Raw genomic sequence first — 19,570 nt, forward strand, 5'->3', positions numbered from 1 at the left:
ACAGTACTTGCCTCTCTGACTTAAGGCGGCGTAGCGTAAATACGATACCCCGCCTTAAAGTTGCGGCAGCGTCTCTGAATCCAGCTATATATATATATATATACACACACACACACTGTACATACATTTAAGGGATCCAAAAAATACAATCACCTGGTTTACAAATCCATGCTAAGTAGCGAGAAAGAAAGTGTTAATGTTCCAGAAATTGCCTGTCTGGTCACATGCTCCATTTACTTCCTGCATAGAGAGGGAGTGCAGGGTCCTAAGGGCATTGTGTGAACAAGTCAGGAGGACAAGAGACAGCATTCTACAGAAGGGAAGAAGACAGAACCCAGCAATGTCTGACTTCAAGATCCAGTCTGTTCTCATCACCGGCTCCAGCAGAGGGCTAGGACTGGAATTTGTGCAACAATTCCTAACGAGCCCAAATCCCCCGCAGAAGATCTTCGCTGCTTGCCGGAATCCTGATGGACCGCAAAGCCAGGTAGATCCCACTAAACGCAAACATTAACTGGCGTGTTTAAACAACACAGAGGGGGTTATTTACGGAAGGCAAATGCACTTTGCACTACAAGTGCAAAGTGCACCTGAAATTACACTGAAAGTGCACTTGGAATTGCAGTCGCTGTAAATCTGAGGGGTAGATCTGAAATGAGGGGAAGCTCTGCTGATTTTATCATCCAATCATGTGCAAGCTAAAATGCTGTTTTTTTATTTTCCTTGCATGTCCCACTCGGATGTACAGCAACTGCACTTCTAAGTGTACTTTCAGTGCAATTTTAAGTGCACTTTGCACTTTGTAGTGCAAAGTGGTTTTGCCTTTAGTAAATAACCACCAGAGAGTACGGTCTGTGATTCATTATTATTTGCACTAACAGTTACGTTTTAAGGACAACCTTTTGAGGGTCCACCCCCCTTCTTTTCAGGTCCAACTAGTACTATGTACAGTACAGTACTAATACTCTAAGCTTTAGAAAAATTTCTATTTTTCATTTAGTTTTGTTTATCAGTATTATACACAATCCATCTCCCCCTAATAACTTTTCCTGAAAATGTAACACAAGTGCCATTGTCTACCTCTCTGTAAAAAGCGATCTGTGGGGATCACTTCTTAGAAGGTGGTAGAGCAGTGGCTGCCAGCAAATTTCGATTTAGTTTTAGTCTAAGGCTGCATTCACACCTTGGCGTATTTATGCCCGACGCTCGTGCCGCTGGAGGGGCGATTTTACATTGTTGTCTATGAGATGGTTCACATCTCACGCCGAAACGCTGTACGCCTGCCGCCTGAAAACAAGTCCCGGACCCTTTTTTTCAGGCGGCTTTCGGCGTTCGGCATAGACAACAATGTGTTGTAAAAAAAAAATAGGTTGAAACGACCCGTTTTGTCGCGGCAAAATACGCCGCGTTATAGTGTGAATGCAGCCTTAAGCCTCGTACACACGGTCGGATATCCGACAAACTTTCCCTTGGATTTTTGTCCGAAGTGATTTGTCCGGTCACACCCATAGCATACACACGCTTGGACTTTTCTGAAAACTTTTCTAAAACTTTCCCAACATCATGTGGTTTTTCTGCTCTTTATCGCCACCCTTTGGTTAACTTCTGCTATTGTTGGTTGATTTTAACATTGGTTCTGGGCATGCGTGTTTGTACTTCGGACAAAAGTCCGATGGCTTGCTGTACACACGGTCGGACTCGGCACCATCAGACTTTTGTTGTCGTAAAGTTTGTCCGTTTGCAGACCGAACTTTTTGTCCGATGAAACCCGAAAAAGTTGGTCCGATGGAGCGTACACACAATCGGACAAATTTGAAAACTTGTTGATTTTGAAGTTTGTTGGCCAAAAGTCCGACCGTGTGTACGGGCCTTTAGAAGGTTGTAGAGCAGTGGCTGCCAGCAAATTTCGATTTAGTTTTAGTCTTAGTACTAAAATGCCATTTTAGTTTTAGTTCCATTTTAGTCTTCTGCCATTGTTTTAGTGGTATTTAGTATAACTAAATCTCCAGTACATTTTAGTCGACTAAAACTCATTTTAGTTGTCTAAAATCGAATGAGTGTAATTAAATTGTAATGCATTAGTTAACATTTCTCTACAATTTCCAAACTCATTATATACTGCTGGAGTAAAAATGCAATATGTTATTTTTTTATGGTATTATATTATATTTTATGGTATTATATCGGCGTATATACTATAGGACTACATCGCTCCCAAATTTGAAAATTGAATTAACAGGAGTATTATCTAATGTTGTTTTTATTTGTTTTCTCTATAACCTGATATAATGTCTATCGTAAGACTTACATAAATACCATGTAAGACCAATGTATGTATGTGGGCCTTTTTTTTTTTCATCTGTTGTTTTTTGGTTCTGTTTTTGTTTTCTTACTGGTTTCTGTAATTGTAAATTTTTGTCTGTGTTTTGGAAAATTAATAAAAACCGTATAAAAAATAAAAAAAAATAAAGTTATGAACATGCATTACAGACCACTGTTAATTTTGAAGTCAAATTTTAATTTAGTTTTAGTCTTCGTCTTTTGACTAAAATGTTATTTTAGTTGACTAAAATAGTATTCATTTAGTCGAATGAAAAGTTTTAGTCGACGAAATTAAGGGTCCTTTCACACGTGCGGACCGTTCGTCCGTTTTTTCATACGTCCGTTTACGGACTGCAATGCTTTCCAATGGGATAGCGTACGTTAGCGGATCAGCATCCGCTAACGTCCGTTAACATCAGTCTCCGTTAAGCTCCGTTTTTTTTAACGGAAGAAAACCCTATTTTTCTTCCGTCGAAAAAACGGAACGGACGAAAAACGGATGTTAGCGGACGATCCGTTTAACATCCGATCCACTAACATCCGTTTTTCATCAAAATATATAATAAAAATAAAGTTCTAAAAAAACGGATGAAAAACGGATGAAAAAACGGATCAACTGATGATAAAAAACTGATCTAAAAAACGGTCCGCACGTGTGAAAGGACCCTATCACTGGTGGCTGCCAGGTGTTCAGGAGGCGATCCTGCTCCTCCTAAATGTTTGTTTATGGGGGAATTTGTATTGAAATATTACGTCGCAAGCCCAGTGCTTGGTTTGCAATGTGACGACCTCCCATTGATCTTAAAGGGGATGTAAAGGTACATTTTTCTTCCTAAATAGCTTCCTTTACCTTAGTGTAGTCCTCCTTCACTTACCTCATCCTTCCATTTTGCTTTTAAATGTCCTTATTTCTTCTGAGAAATCCTCACTTCCTGTTCTTCTGTCTGTAACTCCACACAGTAATGCAAGGCTTTCTCCCTGGTGTGGAGTGTCATGCTCGCCCCCTCCCTTGGACTACTGGAGAGTCAGGACGCCCACTAACACACAGCTCCTTTCTCTATCTGTTAGGAAGAGAGCGTCCTGACTCTCCTGCTCGCTCCCTCCCCCCTCAAGGGAGGGGGCGAGCACGACACTCCACACCAGGGAGAAAGCCTTGCATTACTGTGTGGAGTTAGACAGAAGAACAGGAAGTGAGGATTTCTCAGAAGAAATAAGGACATTTAAAAGCAAAATGGAAGGATGAGGTAAGTGAAGGAGGACTGCACTAAGGTAAAGGAAGCTATTTAGGGATTATTATTTTTTTTTAGCTTTACAACCCTTTTAATGGATGAGTTTGGCAGGTGGTGCAGCCACATCATGCTTGGGGTTGCCACCTCATCCATTTAAATCTGAACACATATTAATTACACAGGTTCTGATGCTAATTTAATGTAGAGTGTGTTTAATTACCACCTTAATCAGCCACAAAACCTGTGTAATTAATGTGTTCGGGTTTAAAGGGATGAGGTGGCAACACTAATGCTTTGGTAAGTGTACAACCCCATTTAGGGGCAATGATAGAATGGGGGGCAGCAAAACCGCTCAACCACCTGTTGTGTTTTTTTTTTCTGTCCCCAGCCATCCATGTGAAAGGAGTCTAAGTCCCAGTTCACACTGGCACAATGCAGGAAACCCTGCGATTCAGTGATGGTTCCCGCATCGCACCTAAATCGCACACTGGTTCACACTGACCTCTGCGAACCGCTGCGGGTGTCAATGTAAAGTTAATGACACCCCCAGACCGGTTTGCAGATCGCAGTGTGAACTGACATATTATGCAGGAATCGGATCGCATGAATGATGTGAACACCCATGCGATCTGATTCCAGTGCGGACCAAAAAAAGGGCTCTGCACCATTTTGATGCGAATGCAATTTCAGCCATACGGTTTATCTGAATTCGCATCGGATGGACATCGCATTTAATCTGCACAGCAATGCGGTACAAATCGCACGGAATGTCTGTGATCGCACCAGTGTGGACCCAGCCTTAGGCCCCTTTCACACGGGCGGATCAGTAATGATCCGCCCCGTGAACCTCCGCTTGCTCAGCGGGGATCGCTCCGTTGATCCCCGATGAGCCGGCGGATGACAGGGTGGTCCCCGCACACTGTGCAGGGACCGCCCTGTCTTTTCTCCTGTCTCCCCTATGGGGGGATCGGATGAACACGGACCGTCTGTCTGTGTTCACCCGATACGCCAGACAGATGGAAAAGTAGGGTTTTCCTCCGTCACACTTTGGCGGATCAGGTCGGATGTCAGCCGGCATGTCACCGCTAACATCCGCGGCTCCATAGAGGAGCACAGAGCGCCCGTTCAGGTCCGCCTAAAAACGGGCCGCCCGTCTGAAAGAGCCCTTAGTGCAAGTTTAAAAATATCACAAACAGTATGACACTACTCGATTGTGTTGCAATTGCACTATAACGGCTACAATTACCTAAACAAGCATGTTTCAACAAAGAGCAAAGTGCTGACAAATAATCAAACTCTGTTTTTATCAATATTGAACTAACGATAGATCTAAATGTGTTTGTTTATTATCCTGAAAATCTGCATTTGTTTATATTGTTGTCTCCAAATGTAACACTTTTGCTTGGTACACACAAGATTATTATTTTTTTTCCTTTACATGTTAGTCTCATATCGAAAATGAAGAGTTTACAAAGATTACTAAAATTCTCATACGACAGAATAAAAATTTGACGGTGATGTCACGTGTTGTAATGTATTTGTGTTGTATTTTCGAATGACAACTATATTGATTGAATGAAAATCGTATGATCTAGTATCGTACAATTTTTCTGTGCCTTTCCCATAGGATCATTTTGGATGAACTGTCATGATCGGCTCTCGAAAGCATGTGTACTAACGATCAGATTATCGTACGATCGATTTGAAAGTAGTATTTTACATACAATATTCTGATCATGTGTACAGGCCATTAAGCTTGCCTAGTTACACCCCTTTCACACTGAGGAGTTTTTCAGGCGCCTGAAAAACTCCTTCACTGCCTACTCAATGTGAAAGCCCGAGGGCTTTCACACTGAGGCGATGCGCTGGCGGGAGAGAAAAAAATCTCCTGTCAGCAGCATCTTTGGAGCGGTGAGAGGATCGGCATGTATACTGCTCCTTCCCATTTAAAACAATGGGAAACCGCGGCAATACTGCCCGCAATGCGCCTCTACAGAGGCGCATTGCGGGCGGTATTAACCCTTTATTGGCCGCTAGCGGGGGTTAATACTGCACCGCTATCGGCCGATTCCTGCGGCAATCCCGGCGGTATAGGGGCCTTAGGCTCCTTTCACACTGGGGCGGGTGGTGCGGTGGCGGTAAAGCTAATTCAGCCGCTAGTGGGGCCCCCAAAATGCGCCTCTGCAGAGGAAATTCCATTTATTCCATGATCCAATTTTAAAAGCAAACAAAAGTTATTCTTTTGTACAAATGTTTGCATTTGCAGGAGCCTGCATTCACTATATCTGGTCTCCCACAGCACATGGAACATCGAAATGCAAATATTTTTTTATAAATAGCTAAATACCCTTTTCTCATCAGCAGTATATAAGTCTTGTGACTTCGATCAGTATCCAGCCAAGCACTGGTTAAAGCTTGTAGAAAGAGCTTTCTGACTGTCCTATGAGACTGAAAGACCCCTGACCTAGTGCTGATTGGTTGTGCTGATCACATGCATTCTCCCAAGAAAAAAACTCTCTGTACTCTGGAGATACACACAATGCTGAGGATTAACCTCTTAGGCTCCACAGTGAGTATAGAAAGCATGCTTTACTGCATATACAGACCGATTTTACTGTTGTGGGTTTAATAAAACTTTAAATCTACCATTAAAAGTGTGTTATTAAATCTGTTTTGACAAGTGTAAAAAAAAAAAAAAAAAAAGACGGTTTATCAATCCAGAAATGTGAGGTAATAACAGTCCAGATGCAGCAAGTACAAGAAGTTATCAGTTAGCATTGCCCCCTGCTACCTAAATGGACTACAAAACACCTTCCCCGTTATGGAAAAGAGAGAAAGGTGTTATGTATTCCTGACACAGGTTTTGACATGTCAGTGAGGGATACCTATTGGCAAAAGGACACACACCCTGCCACGCCCCCTTAAAGTAAGGTGACCAGATTTTTTTAATTAAATCCGGGGACATATTTTTTCTTCACTAGTAATGGCAACAATCGGGGACTCTCTGCCCGTCGCCGCCCGCCTCTCAAGTCTTACTCTCCGGGCCCCGGCTACTACTGGATTCGGAACGGAGGAAGATCACTCCGCCAGGGAAGGCAAGGAGATAGGCAGGTGGCTGGCCAGGATTTGAGCCAAGGCAGAAGAACATGCGAGCGAAGCTGAATGGGCATGCGCCGGAAACTGAAGAAATATTCCCTCCGCTCCGACCAGCACATGATCATCAGAAGGGGGAACAGATAATGGGAAAAATACAACCCCACCTATGCTAGTAGGCACGGCGGTGTAATTCTATTTTTTTAATTTATTTTAATTTTGCACTGACTGTCTTTGAAATTACCCCTGTCCCCTATTAAATCTAATCTGGGGACAAAACCAGGGACAGACTTTGTCCGGGGACAGTGTCCTCAATCAGGGGACTGTCCCCTGAAACTGGGGATGTCTGGTCACCCTACCTTAACCACTTAACCACCAGCCGCCGTCATATAACGGCGGCAAGGTGGTTGCTTAACTGGGGGTCGCCGTTATTTAACGGCGCCCACCAGAAGCAGTAATGCGCGCCGCCTCGGGCGCGCACACTGAAAATTCTGTGCGCGCCGGGTCTATGAGACCCGGCGCTACACAGATCTCGGTAATTGACCGACAACCGCGGTCTTTTACCATGTGATCGCGCCGACCAATGACGGCGCGATCACAGGTAAACAAACCGGCGTCATTTGATGACGCCGGTTCCTCTCTCCTCTCGCTGTACCGATCGATACAGTGTGAGAGGGGGGAGCGCGGGGTGTCAGCAGCGCTGTGGATGGATCTGTGACTATTGCAGTCACAGATCCATCCATCCCTGCATTAACCCCTGCAATACTCTGGCTTCCCTGTGCAATACTCTGCATTAACCCCTGCAATACTCTGGCTTCCCTGTGCAATACTCTGCATTAACCCCTGCAATACTCTGGCTTCCCTGTGCAATACTCTGCATTAACCCCTGCAATACTCTGGCTTCCCTGTGCAATACTCTGCATTAACCCCTGCAATACTCTGGCTTCCCTGTGCAATACTCTGCATTAACCCCTGCAATACTCTGGCTTCCCTGTGCAATACTCTGCATTAACCCCTGCAATACTCTGCCTTCCCTGTGCAATACTCTGCATTAACCTCTGCAATACCCCCCGCGCGATAATCTGCAATACCCCCCGCGCGATACTCTGCAAAAACCCCGCGCCATACTCTGCAAAAACCCCGCGCCATACTCTGCAAAAACCCCGCGCCATACTCTGCAAAAACCCCGCGCCATACTCTGCAAAAACCCCGCGCCATACTCTGCAAAAACCCCGCGCCATACTCTGCAATGCCCCCGCGCCATACTCTGCAATGCCCCCGCGCCATACTCTGCAATGCCCCCGCGCCATACTCTGCAATGCCCCCGCGCCATACTCTGCAATGCCCCCGCGCAATACTCTGCAATGCCCCCGCGCAATACTCTGCAATGCCCCCGCGCAATACTCTGCAATGCCCCCGCGCAATACTCTGCAGTACCCCCTGCCAGTACTCTGCAGTACCCCTTGCGCAATACTCTGCAGTACCCCCGCACAATACTCTGCAATACCCCCCGCGCAATACTCTGCAATACCCCCCGCGCAATACTCTGCAATACCCCCCGCGCAATACTCTGCAATACCCCCCGCGCAATACTCTGCAATACCCCCCGCGCAATACTCTGCAATACCCCCCGCGCAATACTCTGCAATACCCCCCGCGCAATACCCCCCGCGCAATACTCTGCAATACCCCCCACACAATACTTTGCAATACCCCCGCACCAATACTCTGCAATACCCCCGCACCATACTCTGCAATACCCTCCGCACCATACTCTGCAATACCCTCCACACAATACTCTGCAATACCCCCCACACAATACTCTGCAATACCCCCCACACAATACTCTGCAATACCCCCCACACAATACTCTGCAATACCCCCCACACAATACTCTGCAATACCCCCCACACAATACTCTGCAATACCCCCGCACCAATACTTTGCAATACCCCCGCACCAATACTTTGCAATACCCCGGCCAATACTTTGCAATACCCCGGCCAATACTTTGCAATACCCCGGCCAATACTCTGCAATACCCAGAAAATACTCTGGGGAAAAAAATGTGTTTTAACCACTTCCCGCCCACGTCATATGAGGTCCTTGACTTTGTGCAGGGATATCTAAATGATGCCTGCAGCTACAGGCATCATTCAGATATCATTTTTTTCAGTCGGCGATTCTCTACACCATAAGAACGATCATGGCGGCTGTTCCGCCTCTTGATCGTTCTTACGGGAGGCAAAAGTGGACGTCCCCACTCCCTTCGCCCTCCGGTGCTTCTTCTGACTCACCGCTGCGATCGAAGCCAGGATCATTTTTTTTTTTTTTTTTTCAGGCTTCCCAGCCTAGAGGTGAGATGTGGGGTCTTATTGACCCCACATCTCACTGTAAAGAGGACCTGTCATGCTATATTCCTATTACAAGGGATGTTTCCATTCCTTGTAATTGGAATAAAAATGATCAAAACATTTATTTTTGGGGAAAAACGTGTCAAACTAAAATAAAGTAAAATGAACAATAAAAATAAAAAATAAATATTTAAAGCGCCCCTGTTCCCGCGTGCTCGTATACAGAAGCGAATGTGTACGTAAGTCCCGCCCACATATGAAAACGGTGTTCAAACCACACATGTGGGGTATCGCTGCGAACGTTAGAGCGAGAGCAATCATTTTGGCCCCAGACCTCCTCTGTAACTAAAAACATGTAACCAGTAAAAACATTTAAAACGTCGCCTATGGGGATTTTTAAGTAGCGAAGTTTGGCGCCATTCCACAAGCGTGTGCAATATTGAAGGGTGACATGTTGGGTATCTATTTACTCGGCGTAACTTCATCTTTCATATTATGCAAAAACATTGGGCTAACTTTAATGTTTTTTTTTTTAAAAAAGCACAAAACTGTTTTATTTCCCAAAAAAATGCGTTCGAAAAATTGCTGTGCAAATACCATGCGCGATAAAAAGTTGCAACGACCGCCATTGTATTCTCTAGGGTCTTTGCTAAAAAAGCATATATAATGTTTTGGGGTTCTATGTAATTTTCTAGCAAATAAATGATGATTTTTACATGTAGGAGAGAAATGTCAGAACTGGTCTGGGTGCTCCAGAACGCCTGAAGGTGCTCCCTGCATTGATAAATTTTCAGTAATTGGTACCATAGCTTGTAGACCCTATAACTTTCACCCAGACTAAATAATAACCCAATTTTTTTTTTTTTTAACCAAAGATATGTAGCAGTATACATTTTAGGCCAAATTTATGAAGAAAAATTCATTTTTTGCAAAATTTTATAATAGAAATGAAAAAAAATTCATTTTTTTACAAAATTTTCGTTCTTTTTTCATTATTAGCGGAAAAAATAAAAACCGCAGAGGTGATCAAATACCACCAAAAGAAAGCTCTATTTGTGGGAAAAAAAGGACAAAAATTTCATTTGGTTACAGTGTTGTATGACTGAGTTATTGTCATTCAAAATGTGAGAGCACCGAAAGCTGAAAATTGGTCTGGTTATTAAGGGTGTTTAAGTGCCCAGTTGTCAAGTGGTTAAAGGAGAATTATACAAAAAAAGATTAGTTAGCTACTTAAAGCAACACTAAAGGTAAACTTTTTTTTCTTTTTTTTTTTTAAATAACAAACATGTTATACTTACCTCCACAGTGCAGCTCGTTTTGCACAGAGTAGCCCCGATCCACGTCTTCTGGGGTGCCTCGGCGGCTGTCTCGGCTCCTCGCAAAAGCTTTCCACCTTCATGTGAGCTCGCATGGTGGAAAGCTTTTCCGAGCGCGCTCCCGTGATACAGCGGCGGGCATAGCCGCCGACTGTATCAGTCGGCCCTGGCGCGCCGCGTAATCCGATGTGATTGACAGCAGCGCCAGCCAATGGCTGCGCTGCTATCAATCTGTCCAGCCTAGCCAATCAACGGCCAGGCTGGGAACCAAAGAGGATGACGTGGACGGCGCGCGCGGGACTTTCGAGGGGTCAGGCAAGTAAAACGGGGGTTCGGGGGGGGGGGGGGGGGGCGCTACCGTCGGATGTTTTTTCACCTTAATGCATAGGGTGCATTAAGGTGAAAAAACATTTACCTTTACAACCCCTTTAAGGACCGGGCCTCTTTCTGAGATTTCGTGTTTTTACAAGTTAAAAACATTTTTTTGTTTGTTTTTTTTTGGCATAAAATTAAATGGAACCCCCAAACATATAATTTTTTTTTTTTTACATAAATTTGATATATATATATATATATATATATATATATATCTGTCAGTAATCACCACCCAATGACTATTTCAAATTAATTTATGGAGCCTTTATTAATACCAAGGTGGTTGGAAATTTCTCTGCTCGAGTCCTGAAGTTAAAAAAACCCACCTGTGGAACTTACCATATCTTGCTATTTACTGTGAAAGAACAGGTTCCCCCATAAATAAATGCTTCTACTGTGAATGTAGTTAGGCAGGTATTTCAGTTGGGAGGAAAATTGTTTAAAAGCAACACTTTGCAAAAGTCAAGGCAGTTGGACCTGACTGACCAAACAGGCAAAACACTTACTCTGAATAGGGGTTGATTTACTAAAACTGGTACACTCGGAACCTGGTGTAGTTGTGCATGGTAGCCAATCTGCTTCTAATATCAGCTTGTTCATTTAAAGCGGGGGTTCACCCAAAAAACAAATTTTTAACATTAGATTGAGGCGAGTTGTTAGAAGCACAATCGGTGTTTTTTTTTTTTTTTTAAATCATTGCAGTACTTACCGTTTTACAGATAGATGTTCTCCGCGGCTTCCGGGTATAATCTGCAGGACTGGGCGTTCCTAATTGATTGACAGCCTTCCGACCGTCGCATACAGCGCGTCACGATTTTTGCCGAAAGAAGCCGAACGTCGGTGCGCAGGCGCCTTATAGAGCCGACTCGCAGTCCGGCTTCTTTCGGCAACTTGTGACGCGCTGTATGCGACGGTCGGAAGCCTGTCAATCAATTAGGAACGCCCAGTCCCGCAGATTATACCCGGAAGCCGCAGAGAATATCTATCTCTAAAACGGTATGTACTGCAATGATTTAAAAAAAAACACCCGATTTTTGCTTCTAACAACTCGCCTCAATCGAATATTAATTTTTTTTTTTTCGGGTGAACCCCCGCTTTAAGGACCAGGCCTATTTTTCAAACTTGTTTAAAAGTTTAAAATCTTTTTTTTTTTTTTTTTTTTTTTTTTTTTTTTTTTTGCTAGAAAATTACTTGGAACCCCTAAAAACTAGGTCTGACGAAGGAGCCGCACATGCTCCGAAAACGCGTTTACCGCCCCCTTCTCCCCACTGACACCATCAGCCTTGCGTGAACCCGGAACACAGGCTTCCCCGCTGCCTCCTTTCTCCAACACATAAGAGAACGCTTTACAGCTGCTGGACGGCTCTACACTGCTCTCTACCATCATGCCACATGGACACATGCCACAGATGAGGACTAGTGATTTTTATCATGTCTTTTAACACTCAACGATCTTGTAAGTGCTTTTAACCCTTTGTGCACTTTATTACATTTTGCCCACTGCACTTAGAGGCACCTTTCTTTTCCTTTTTTAGTTGCACAAAGCCAGAGGCGAACTGACCATACGGTATTCAGCACTGCCCAGGGCCAGTAGGGGGCCCCATGACGCCCGCTGTCATCCCACTAAATTTAGGGAAGCTATCAGCATTGTAGTAATGCTGGGTCTAATGCAGGCGGACAATTTGGTGTGAGCTGGAGCGCGCATGGGGAGAGGTACACACCGCAGCTCCGAGCTTGTGTTACTGCTGGCCATACACATATGGCATTTTGGCTGAACGATTATTCGTCGGGTGAAATTGAATTGCCCTCAGCTGGAAGTAAAAGTGAAAGTCGGTAAAGCCGATCTGCTCTCTGTATGACCGCTATGACTTGCTGACATCCATGGAGCCATGAGTGTTAATTTATTGTTTATCTGCAGCAAGTCAATGCTATATTTCCTTCTTCCTCCTTGCACAGTTTAGGAGAAATTCAGAGTGCATGCAGCTGATGACCTCACAGGCGCATGCGTTCTGAAGGTCCGGCGTACAGTGCAGGCCAGAGTGACGTCATCGCGCCCCTGGCCACTCATGTAGCCAGAGGCTGTGAACCCGGAAGGAAGAAGTGGGCAAGATGTCATTCATCTCAGTAGTGACATTGTGGCGCTGGAGAGCTTCTTTCTAAGGCAAGTCTATCATAATGTGCAGGTATGCGATGCATTCTAGTACATTATGACATTGACTTGCAGAATTTATTTTAATTATTTTAAATCACCTGTGGTTTACTACCGCTTTAACCATTGCTTATCTGCTGCTAGGAAATGCTACACTTAGGCTGCATTCACACCTTGGCCTACAAAATCGCGGCGTTTTGTCCCGCGAATTGCGGCAACAAATTGCGGCGTTTTGTACCGTGATTTGCGGCGACAAAACGTCGCGATTGTGAATGCAGCCTGGATCCTGGAGGGATGATTTAACATGCACCTCTATGGAGATGGTTTACATCTCCTATGCCGAACGCCACCTGGAAAAAAAGGTCCGGGACTTGTTTTCAGGCGTACTACAGGCAGGGCTGCAGCGGCGTCGCACTACAGGCGTATATACGCCTAGGTGTGAACGGGGGCTTAAGCTTAAAGCGGTAGTTCACCCTCACTGGCTTGATTTTACCATCGAGACAGGCATTGTAGCGCGAGCTACAGTATGCCTGTCCCGATTTTTTTAACCCCGGACTCACCTTGTAATCGGACATCGCAGATTTCGGCTCCCGCGGGGAATGGGCGTGCCTATGGAGAGGGAGGATGATTGACGGCCGGCCCTGGCACGTCACTCTCCCCGAAGACAGCCGGAGTAGGTCTCGGCTCTTCACGGCGCCTGCGCACAGGCTATGCGCAGGCGTCGTGAAGAGCCAAGCCTATTTCGGCTATTTCCGGAGAAGCGTGACGCGCCAGAGCCGGCCGTCAATCATCCTCCGTCTCCATAGGCACGCCCATTCCCCGGTATCTTCGATCTACGCGTACAAGGTGAGTACGGGGGTAAAAAATTCGGGACAGGCATACTGTAGCTCGCGCTACAATGCCTGTCTCGATGGTAAAAGAAAAAAACATTTTTTTTTTTTCGTTGATAGGGTGAACCCCCGCTTTAACTGCAAGGATGGAGGAAAGCAGATCTAAAATGAAATTCTTGCCTCTGTCTCGCTGGGGAGCGGAGGATGGCGGGGGACCATGATTTACTTACACTGAGCATAAAAAGCTGGCTATATGCTTTCTGATAGAGGCATAACTAGAACCTTCAGGACCCCAGTGCAAGAAACTATTAAGGGCCCCCTGACCCCCCCAGCCTGGGCTCTTGATTCCCATTTACAGGTCCTTTATTATGGTCCCAAAGCAGGACCCTTTCACATTCACGTCCTGCAGGGGGCCTCCTTCTTGCCATCTTGGGCCCCTGGGGGATTGCATGAGCCTTGTCGCTTGTGGGACCTTGACCACCCCGGTAGTTCCACCACTGATCCTAATAGGACTGTAATACCGCGTGCATACTCTTGGAATTTCCGACAACAAATGTCCGATGGGAGCTTTTAGTCACAAATTCCGACCGTGTTGACCCCATCGGACATTTTCTTTCGGAATTTCCGACAACAAAAATTTAAGAGCTGGTTCTCAAATTTTCCGACAACAAAATTTAGTTCTCGTAAATTCCGATCGTGTGTGTACAATTCCGACGCACAAAATTCCACACATGCTCTGAATCAAGTACAAGACGGAAGCGATTGGTCTGGTAAAACTAGCGTTCGTAATGGAGATGGCACATTCGTCACGCTGTAACGGACTGAAAAGCGCGAATCGTCTCTCACCAAACTTCTACTAACCCGACTGGTATTGAACTTCTTTTCAAGTACTCGCCGATACCTAATACCGATACTTTTTTTTCCATTTTATTTTGACAGTGGCACTAATATGCAGTACTGACGTGTGGACTGTCAGTTTTTTTATTTTTTCAATTAAATTTTTTACAATTTTTTTTTTTTTTTTACAATGCTCTCTTTTGGAGGGGCGGTGTCAGTGTGTTTTTTTTAATTTAACTTTATTATTTTTACAATTCTTCTTTTTACAATTCTTTTTTTTGCTTTTATCAGCCCTGTTGGGGGGCTTTGGTGAGATATTGGGGGTCTTAACAGACCCCTGATATCTCCTCTTTGAGACAAGCTCAACTGCACTGTAGATGAATGTATAGGAGACAGCAGCTCCTCTCTATTCATAAACTGAGACATTGTAACACAGTTACTATGCTCAGTTATGAATGGACAGTCAGTGATCACTGACCAAAAAAAAAAGATCACTGACTGTTCATTCGGAAAAGGGCTCCTTCCTCCGCTCTCCATCCTGACAGATTGGGGACAGAGGGGGGGGGGAGCACGGTGGGGGACCGGAGCGGCACACGGAGGGGAGCGGAGGATGGCGGGGGACTGGAGCGGTACACTGAGGGGAGCGGAGGACGGCGGGGGACCGGAGCGGTACACTGAGGGGAGCGGAGGACGGCGGGGGACCAGAGCGGAGCATGGCGGGAACATGAGCGGAGCATGGAGGGGGACCGGAGCTGTACTCAGCGGGGGACCGGAGCTGTACTCGGCGGGGGACCGGAGCTGTACTCGGCGGGGGACCGGAGCTGTACTCGGCGGGGGACCGGAGCTGTACTCGGCGGGGGACCGGAGCTGAGCATGGCGGGTAGGGTTGCCAACTCATCCCTTTAAAACAGAACACATATTAATTACACAGGTTCTGAGGCTAATTTAATGCAAATAAGGCACCAAGTGAGTTTAATTACCTCCTTAATCAGCCACAGAACCTGTGTAATTAATATGTGTTCTGTTTTAAAGGGATGACTTGGCAACTCTAATGGCGGGGGACACAAGCGGAGCATGGAGGGGGACCAATTCAGAGCACGGCAGGGTACAGGAGCAGAGCATGGAGGAGGACCGGAGCGGTACACGGCGGGGGACAGAAGCACCACTGACAAAGTATCGGATTAGGCATCGAAGCATTTGCCCGAGTACAAGTACTCGGGCAAATGCTTGGTATCGGCACCGATACTAGTATAGGTATCAGGACAACCCTACTCGAGACTGTCCATAATTTTAAAGTGTGCCTCCACTGAAAAAAGGTTGAGAAATACTACTGACCATTGCACACTGCCATACTTCTGTGATACTTGCCATTAGATGCACTCTGTTGATATTTGATCTCTTCCCTGCAGTTCAGGTAGAGCCGCCTCTACATGGTTCTTTACCTTTCCCCTACTACAGTGTTTATACAGACTAAGTGACAGATTCGAAAAAAAGACACTGTGTTAATGACTAAGCACAAATTCACAAAAGGGAGTATAATCCTTACACGCCCAATGCCATAAAAACACAGGATCAACAGCATAGACAACCTATAAGATACTGCTTCTTACTATTTATGTTAAAAGGTAACTATTACCAAATGTACGGAGACACCTGCCTTTACACGCACATGAACTTTAACCACTTCAGCCCCGTGGGATTTGGCTGCCAAATGCCCGGGCCACTTTTTGCGATTCGGCACTGCGTCGCTGTAACTGACAATTGTGCGATGTGGCTCTCAAACAAAATTGACATCCCTTTTTTTTTTTTTTTCACACAAATAGAGCTTTTTTTTGGTGGTATTTTATCACCTCTGCGTTTTTTTTTTTTTTTTTTTTCGTTATAAACAAAAAAGAGTGACAATTTTGGGGAAAAAAGCATTTTTTTTTTCTTTTTCACTTGCTATAATAAATATTCCTATATATATATATATATAAAATAAAAATAAATATTTTTTCCTCAGTTTAGGCCGATACGTATTCTTCTACATATTCTGATTACAACACTGAGACTAATTATTTCATTATTGCAGACAGACCCCCACAACCTTGCAGATTCTTTCAGGGGTTATGCTGAATACTAATCTATTATGTAGTTCTGGATTTTGTTAGCATACGAGAAGTAGGGAGTCTACATCTGTTATGGGAGCACTAATGCCAACATCATTATAAGGTCCCATTACTTACCAATTTCCACCACAAAGAAAACCTGTGTGCCAAGCTAAATGACTAAATCAACAGCACTGGCTAATAATTGTCTGCAGGAACCTATGTATCTGCCGCGTACACACGATCATTTTTCGCAATGAAAAAAAACCTTGTTTTTAAAAAATGTCATTTAAAATGATCGCGTGTGGGCTTCACATAATTTTTTGGGTTCTGAAAAACGACAAAAAAAAAAATCGAACATGCTGCATTTTTTTAACATAGTTTTAAACAATGTCGTTTTTCGGGTTGTAAAAAATGATCGTGTATGGGCTAAAAAGCAAGTTATAAGAAGAGAGCAAGTTATGAGACGGGAGCTCTCGTTCTGGTAAAACTACCATTCGTAATGGAGTAAGCACATTCATCACGCTGTAACAGATAGAAAAGCGCGAATCGTCTTTTACTAACATGGAATCAGCTAAAGCAGCCCCAAGGGTGGCACCATCCGAATGGAACTTTCCCTTTAGAGTGCCGTCGTACGTCACCGCGCTTTGCTAGAGCATTTTTAAAAAACGATGGTGTGTGGGCAACATCGTTTTAATGATGAAGTTGGAAAAACTTTGTTTTTTTTTCATGCCGAAAAATGATCGTGTGTACGCGGCATAAGGGTCTGGAGTAGGAGAAGAGGAGGGCTGGAGCTCTCCTGCAACTGCAGGAGAGGTGCGAGGGCCACATGAAATGGCCCGGAGGGCCACATTCGGCCCGCGGGCCCTGTGTTTGACACCTGTCCACTAGGGGAACACAAGGCTGCAAATAAAGATAATTTGGTCAGCTATTAGCCAGCACTGTTTAAATGACCACAGCTGTCCACTTGGTTCACACTTCTGTGTGTGGCTGCAAGAATTGCAGCGATCCCACCCCACCCGCAGTGAAAACGTGCATGTGTGGAAACCGCGGGGAAATCGAATGGTCAAAATGTCAATGCGATTTCCCTGTGGCCGCGTTTTTGAAAAGGTGCATGCACCCTTCCCCTTTTTTTTTTTTTTTAAGCAACCTATGCATTTGAATGGGCTGCCGTGCCCACGCAAACACGGCCCGCAAAAACGCATAGGTGTTAATCTAGTGACTCTCTACTGAGTTCCATTCTAAACCAATAGCCAAAATTTCATACAACCAGAATTGTTAGTCTGATAAAGGAGCCATAACTCCTATATACTGTATATGCCATGCCTGTTGTCTTTTTTCCAAGATATTAAACAATGTTTTATCAGGAATATTTGTATGTATTATTAGATTATTCAAATTATTTGTTTTCTAGGTACTCAAGAACTTGTCTGAAAAACACCAAAATGTCATCGTTGTTAAAATGGGTGAGCTTTATAATGTTGTTTTGTGGTCTCTGAGGGTTAGTCAAATTAGTTTGTGGTCATATCTAAAACATAACTCGCATGTATTTAGTTATAAATGCTCATATTTATTTGGATGTTTGATTCATTTTCATAATTTAGAAAATGTATATGAGATACAAGTACATATAGGGGGTAATCCACAAAAGGTATCTACTGATACGCCGTCGTATCCCTGTTTCTATCTTTGGAACTGATCCACAGAATCAGTTTACCATAGATAGACAGAAGATCCGACATGTGTAATTGAATTACACTGTCGGATCTTAAGGATGCAATTCTAGGCTGGCCGCTAGGTGGCGAGGCCATTGCGGCTGGCCTAGAATATGCAAATGAACACTTACGGCGATCCACGAACGTTCCGACGGGCCCATCGCTATAATGCTACATCGTTTACGTCGAGTTACGCCGTGTAAAAATAGGGCTGAGTCCTATTTGACTAAGCCCTATTAAGTATGGCCGTCGTCCCCGCGTCGAAAATTCAAACTCTACGTCGTTTGCGTAAGACGTCCGTGAATGGCGCTGGACGCCATTTACCTTACCGTCTAAGCAAATGACGTCGGGGGCGACGTCAGTTAGCGCAATGCACGTCGGGTAAGTTACCCGACGGAGCATGCGCAGTACGTCCGGCGCGGGAGCGCGCCTAATTTAAATGGGACTCGCCCCATTACACCGCCGCAAATTTCCAGGTAAGTGTGTTGTGGATCGATACCTAACTTAGGAAATTTGCGGCAGTGTAACTTAAATCACTTAAGTTACGTTGCGCTGCGGGGCTGTGGATTTGGCCCATACAGTTTATCTAAAGTGTGTAGAGTACAAGAAACCTTATTGTCCTAAAATTTCCTACAACCCAAAGAATGCCACCTTTTGCAAAATGCAACATAATAATAAATGCACCCATACTGCAAAAAAGGCAAAAAATGTTCAATGCTCTGGCTCCTACTGATTCTTCTTCCAGCACAGGTCCATACCAAGGTATGGACCTACCTTCAGCTAAGGAGTTGGAGGAAGTATCAATGGACTACAAGTGTGGTGACATCACCAGATGTAGGCCCCATTGAGAATTACAGCCATTTGCTGCATTTTTCCACAATTCGCTGACAAGATTTTCTGCAGGCAAAGCCATGCACAGCCACACCATACAGTAAATACATTTTTACAGGAACCAGTTGTGAGAGGTCTCTGTTTAGCCCAATAGTTGCTATCTGAGACTTGCTTGGTGTTACAATTACTGATTGATGTTGGTAAATAGGAACATTTTCTAATTTAAAAATATACAACCCATCCTGATTGGCTATGGAACCAGTGCCAATCCTGACCTCCCTGGGGGCCCTAAGCAAAATGACATGGCACATTAAAAATGAGAAGCGGGGGGCGCTGGCGACAGTGACATGTCACATTAAAGAAAGTTGAGAAGCGGGGGGAGGGGGTGTTCTGCTGTCGGAAATGACATCTTACATTAAATTGAGAAGCAGG

The 19,570-nt window shown here is 44.6% G+C and overlaps 1 protein-coding gene across 1 annotated transcript in view; it reads left to right on the forward strand.

Annotated features, from left to right (window-relative positions):
- Positions 1 to 250: 250 nt before the first annotated feature.
- Positions 251 to 19,570, forward strand: part of LOC120917633 (C-factor-like) — a 34,323-nt gene continuing 15,003 nt past the window's right edge. Inside the window, exons 1-2 of the mRNA XM_040329082.1 lie at positions 251 to 487; positions 18,007 to 18,058. Coding sequence (XP_040185016.1) covers positions 341 to 487; positions 18,007 to 18,058 — 199 coding nt within the window. The 5' untranslated portion in view covers positions 251 to 340. The remainder of the gene's footprint in view (positions 488 to 18,006; positions 18,059 to 19,570) is intronic.

This window comes from Rana temporaria, chromosome 11 (assembly GCF_905171775.1).
Source record: "Rana temporaria chromosome 11, aRanTem1.1, whole genome shotgun sequence".
NCBI classification, from domain to species: domain Eukaryota; kingdom Metazoa; phylum Chordata; class Amphibia; order Anura; family Ranidae; genus Rana; species Rana temporaria.